This window comes from Myotis brandtii, unplaced genomic scaffold (genome assembly GCF_000412655.1).
Source record: "Myotis brandtii unplaced genomic scaffold, ASM41265v1 scaffold381, whole genome shotgun sequence".
Lineage (NCBI taxonomy): Eukaryota > Metazoa > Chordata > Mammalia > Chiroptera > Vespertilionidae > Myotis > Myotis brandtii.
Genome location: NW_005364633.1, coordinates 104944 through 110588, shown reverse-complemented (window position 1 = coordinate 110588; position 5645 = coordinate 104944). Strand labels below are relative to the sequence as shown.

Here is a 5645-nt window from a genome sequence, read left to right as displayed (position 1 = left end):
TCCGCGCGCTCTGCGGCTCGGAGACCGGGGGCAGCAGGGAGTGGATGTTGGTGCCCATGTAGGAGAGGCCCCAGTAGCACCGTCCTTCCCACCTGCGGGAGAGAGGTTTTTGTGAGTGCAGGCGCAGATCCCATTCGCTTTTTGAATTTGTAAATGTGTTTGTATTGATCTCAGAGAGGGAGGGAGAGGGAGGGAGAGGGAGGGAGAGAGAAACGGCCATGATGAGAGAGAACATCTTGGGCCGGCTGCCTCCTGCCGGCTCCCCACTGAGGATGAGCCCACAACCCGGCATGCGCCCCGCCCAGGACTGAACCCTGACCTCCTGGTTCACAGGGCCACGCTCAACCACTGAGCCACGCTCAACCACTGAGCCACGCAGGCCGGGCTCACATTTGCTTTTTAGTATTCGTGTTTCCTTCAACCCCACGATGTGAGAAAAGTGTATTTAATGTAACGAGTCTCCGTGCCTTCAGCCCAGAAACAGACACCAGGCGGCTCATTCATTTCTGAAAGTCACCTCTCCGCCCAGCTGCCTGCGCGGCTGCCGATGGGGCGGCTCTGTTCCGGGCCTCAGCACAGCGACCCGGGCGATGCTAACATATCTGTGGGGCTCGGGGTCTCTAGGAACACGGCAGAGCTTTACTGCCGCGTGGGCATCTCAAGTTTAAGAGGGAAAGACGTCTGTCTTTCCATCTGCATCTCGTTTATGATCCTTCCCTTGGAAACTCCTTCTCATTGTTTTACCCTCTTCTCTGGCTTATTCGAAAGCTCACCTCGACTTTAACGCCAAGAAAGATGGACGCGTTATTTCTGGCAACAGAAACAATCACAGCACCTGTCCTTCCTCGATGTGTGAGCCCTGTCTGTGCTGGGTGCCCTACGCCGTCTGCACTGTCCGTGCCACTAACTGCTTGGGAAACACGTCTAGGCCAGGGTTACGCCTGCACCAGGCCCAGCGCTTTTTCATTCCGCCGTGACCTTGTACAGAGAACAAACACATTTCGCGTGGAGGAAGGCCGGGGTAGAGGGGAAATGACAAAATCCCAGAGGTGTAGTTCATGGCCATTACAGCGCTAACAATTCTTAGTTGCCCAAGCAACTCAAAGCTCAAGAAAGAATGTGTAGTCCTGCACTAACAAACAGTCTGACCTACTTCAGTGCAGACACTGAACCGCCCGGCTAGTGTGGCTCAGTGGCTGAGCGTGGACCTGTGAACCAGGAGGTCAGGGTTCGATTCCCGTCAGGGCACAGGCCCGGGTTGCAGGCTCCATCCCCAGTGTGGGGCGTGCAGGAGGCAGCTGATCGGTGATTCTCATCATTGATGTTTCTCTCTCTCTCTCCCTCTCCCTTCCTCTCTCTGAAATCAATAAAAATAGATTTTAAAAGAAAACACAAATCAAAACTGAACTCCCAGGAGAAAAGCGGTTTGCTTCCCCTGGACCCTGCCGTGCCCTAGAGTCGACCCCAAAGCGCAGGCCAATTGGAGGCGCCACCCCCCCACCCCCCGCAACTCCGTGCAGGAGTCGGGGGAGGGTGGAAAGCGAGGCGGCCCTCACATTTATAGGGACAGCACCCCAGAGGCAGGTTCTAATCCTGGCCGTAACTACTCATCTTTCCCTTGGATAATTTTCCCATTTTGGTTTTGAATTTCTTCTAAAATTGTGTACCAGTTCAACCGGCTACATAACCACAGCGCCTATCTCATTCCGAACGTGTGAGAAGCAGGGGTGGCTCCTCTTATCAATCTGGTTTTGAAAGGATTCGAGGAATAGGGAACAGGACTGCTTTCTTCCAAATGCAGAAGAACTCCGCCAACATGCCGTTTCTGTTCAATGCTTCTATCAGCCCCCAGTCAAACTGGGCCAATAAAATTAGGCCAAATAAAAGAACGTGAACTCAAACATGCAGACTTCTAGCAGGAACGGCCCAGTATCTCGTGTCCTGGGAATGCCACACGGAGTGACCATCTTGACAAAAAGCAAAGCTAAGGTTGCAAATTCTGCAAACCGTGATGCACCCCAAGTGCCCCTCCTACCTGAGGGTGTCGGGGTCCTGCGACACGAAAGGCTGGTTGATGACCCCCATCAGGGGCAGCCCCGTCTGCAGGTCATAGGCGCCGATGAGGATGGTGACGCACGGGAGCCCCCGGGGGAAGACTCCGTGGCTGGGCTCCACGTCGGCAGAGCCTTGGATGTACTGATGCGTGGAATCTGAAAGGCAAGCGTGCTCGTTTGGGTTCAGGTCGCGATTATGGAGAACATGAGGATGAATGCATCGGTGAACTCTGTCCTACAGCATTTCTTTCTTCTCATTTAATAACTGCGACAGTCTGAATGTTTGTGCCCTTCCCCCAATTCTAACCCTCAAAAGAGACCAGTTGGCATGGCTCAGTGTTTAAGCATCAACCTATGAACCAGGAGGTCAGGGCTCAATTCCCGGTCAGGGCACATGCCCGGGCTGTGGGCTCGATCCTCAGTAGGGGGCGTGCCGGAGGCAGCCGATCCATGATTCTCTCTCATCATTGATGTTTCTCTCTCTTTCTCTCACTCCCTTCCTCTCTGAAATCAATACAAATATATTGGAAAAAAAAAAAGACACACACATACACACACACAAAAATCCCTTCCTCTCTGAAATCAATACAAATATATTGGGGGGGGAAAAAAGACACACACTCACACACACACACACACACACACACACACACAAAACAACAACAATGAGCTGCAGATTTTGGTTCTATCACAGTTGTGACCCAAAGAAATACTAACGGGTGAAGCTTCCGCAGGCCCTCCACGCTGCCCGCTTAGGACTCCTCCCTAGCAGGGCTTTGCTTGCCCTGTACCGGGGGTTCACCGCTCGTTTCGTTGAATTAGCAGGAAGTGGTGGGACAGGGAGAGATCTCACCGAAAATGGGTTTGTGTTTCCCTCTGAGACGCCGAGGACCTGGCATGTGGCGCCACATGGCACGTGCCCGCTGGAGCCGTGTGCCCCGTGACTGGCTTGTGTGCCCGGTGACGTGTAGCTGCTCTCACTCATTCTTCCCTCATATTTACAGTCGGGACCCTGACATCCTTCAGAGACGAGTGAACTCAGCTCTGCACGTGTGCCCGCGTGTGTGCGCATGCCCCCACACAGATCCACAAACACGCATACATGTCTGTTACAGGTGACGGATGCACACCTGTTTCTAACAACATGTCATAACACAGACCCGACTCTTCTTGATCCCTTTCAAACTGTAAAAGTGCTTAAACTTCCAGGAGAGTTAAACTATACTCAATTTGTATTTTTCTAAGCCCCCTGCCCCCACAAAAAACACACACACACACACACACAAACCAAAAAAAAAACGCCAATGACCAATAAGGACAAATGGATAAAAGCAAACCCTCCACTGACCTATGGGATCCACCCAGATTCCCAAAGTGTCGTGCGGAATGGTGACCTGGACCGAATCCAGGGCCGGGTCGGCGAAGGCAACGTCCTCGTGAACGACCTTGGCCAGTGCCCGGGCCGCCAGCTGGTTCCCGTTCAGGACTTTGCTCAGGAGCTCTGCCGTCTCCCCCTCTGTCGGGCACAGTCTCAAGACGATCATTTCTCCTGGTGGGAAGACACACACAGAGTCGCGGCATCTCAAGAGAGTCGGGGGGAAGGACCACAGAGGGGTGGGGGAGCAAGGCTGCGCACCGGATGCGGTGAGGGAGACAGACCCGTATCCGTGGTCCCGGACCTGGCCCACGGCCAAAATCACACGAGGTCCACGGATGGGTTTGGAGTTTGAACCTTGGACCTGAGATGGTCTGCCCAGTTGTGAGGAAGCACATCTTTCTGGGGCATCTGTCACTTCCATTAGATTCCCAAAGGACCACTCAACTTTCCAAAAGGTTAAGTCAAGCTCTGGCCGGTGTGGCTCAGTGGATAGAGCGTCGGCCTGCGGACTGAAGGATCCCAGGTCGAGGGCACATGCCCAGGTTTCGGGCTCGATCCCTAGTAGGGGGCGTGCAGGAGGCAGCCAATCACTGATTCTCTCTCATCATTGATGTTTCTATCTCCCTTGCCCTTCCTCTCTGAAATCAAGATATATTTTTTTAAAAAAAGGTTAAGTCATCCATTATTTAAATGCCACAGATTTACGTCTAAGATACCACATTTCCCTAAGTTAAATGGCCTGAAGTTCTGAGTGAAGCTTAACATTCGAATATATTGTCGTTTACATGAAAGGCTCCCAAACATCCACTTAAGATGTAAGTTGGAAATTAGAATAGGATATGATCACTGAAGTTACAACACCACATTAGGATTTGTGTACTTACCCAGAGCATTAGTAAACTCGTTGGATTCTTCTCCAAAAATTTTGTCCTCCAAGCCTGGAAACTGAAGAATGCAGGGTATGACAACAAACCAAAGCAAGAACAATAATAACAATAAAAAAAAAAACCCACACATATGTTCAATTCTGAACAGGTTTCCATTTTCTGTTTCAAATTAAATAGCATGACTAGATCTGAAATTCGGAAATGTACAATCCCAGAAACCCACCTCAGCATAACACCGTGAAGTCAGCGTGGCTCAGGACTTAACTTTGGGAGACTTTCCTGCTCCTCTGCCCTTATAAAAAGTGCAAGTCATGGAGCAGTCTGGCTTCCTGCTGTCCTGGTGAGTTGGCAGAAGTATTTCTAGAAACTTCATCTATCTCCTTAAGGACCATAGGATTAGAATGCTCTCAACTGAAATATTTTAACTCTTGCTCTTAAGCAGCACCCTCGTCGCTTATATAAGTTAACGTTATTGATCTTCCTCTCTGTAAAAAAAAAAAATCAATAAAATATATTTTAAAAAAAAAAAGTGCAAGTCATGGAGAAGTCTGGCTTCCTGCTGTCCTGGTGAGTTTGCAGAAGTATTTCTAGAAACTTCATCTATATCTCCTTAAGGACCATAGGATTAGAATGCTTTCAAAGGAAATATTTTAACTCTTGCTCTTAAGCAGCACCCTCGTCGCTTATATAAGTTAACGTTATTGATCAAGTACCGCAGATTTGACTTGGGCCTGGATGGAAGGGGTTAGAACAGCGGTTCTCAACCTGCGGGTCTCGACCCCTTTGGGGGTCAAACGACCCTTTCACAGGGGTCGCCTAGGACCATCGCAAAACACATATATAATTACATATTGTTTTTGTGATTCATCACTATGCTTTCATTATGTTCAATTTGTAACAATGAAATTGGGGGTCACCACAACATGAGGAACTGTATTAAAGGGTCGCGGCCTTAGGAAGGTTGAGAACCACTGGGTTAGAAGATAACATTACTTTTTTTTCCCCCCATTTTCAAGTGTGTTTTCTGCACCTGTTGGAGGTAACGTTCACCTTCAGGGTAGGAAGGTGATACAGCCAAACAAGGGAAATATTTTATAAACCAGTAATTTATGCATCAATATAGAATTTAAAAAACAACCAAAACAGAGCTGCCCTAGCCAGTTTGGCTCAGTGGATAGAGCGTCAGCCTGTGGACTGAAGGGTCCTGGGTTCGATTCCAGTCAAGGGCACATATCTGGGTTGCAGGCTCAATCCCCAGTAGGGGGCATGCAGGAGGCAGCTGATCGATGATTCTCATCATGGATGTTTCTCTCTCTCTCTCCCTCT

The 5645-nt window shown here is 49.8% G+C and overlaps 1 protein-coding gene across 1 annotated transcript in view; it reads right to left on the bottom strand.

Annotated features, from left to right (window-relative positions):
- Nucleotides 1-4: 4 nt before the first annotated feature.
- The window catches only part of INPP1 (inositol polyphosphate-1-phosphatase), a gene marked incomplete at its 3' end in the record, with an annotated part of 11171 nt that continues 5530 nt past the window's right edge, over nucleotides 5-5645 (bottom strand). The window contains exons 5-8 of the mRNA XM_014544763.1: nucleotides 4317-4377; nucleotides 3403-3603; nucleotides 2036-2210; nucleotides 5-92 (exon numbers count right to left, since the gene is read on the bottom strand). Coding sequence (XP_014400249.1) covers nucleotides 5-92; nucleotides 2036-2210; nucleotides 3403-3603; nucleotides 4317-4377 — 525 coding nt within the window. The remainder of the gene's footprint in view (nucleotides 93-2035; nucleotides 2211-3402; nucleotides 3604-4316; nucleotides 4378-5645) is intronic.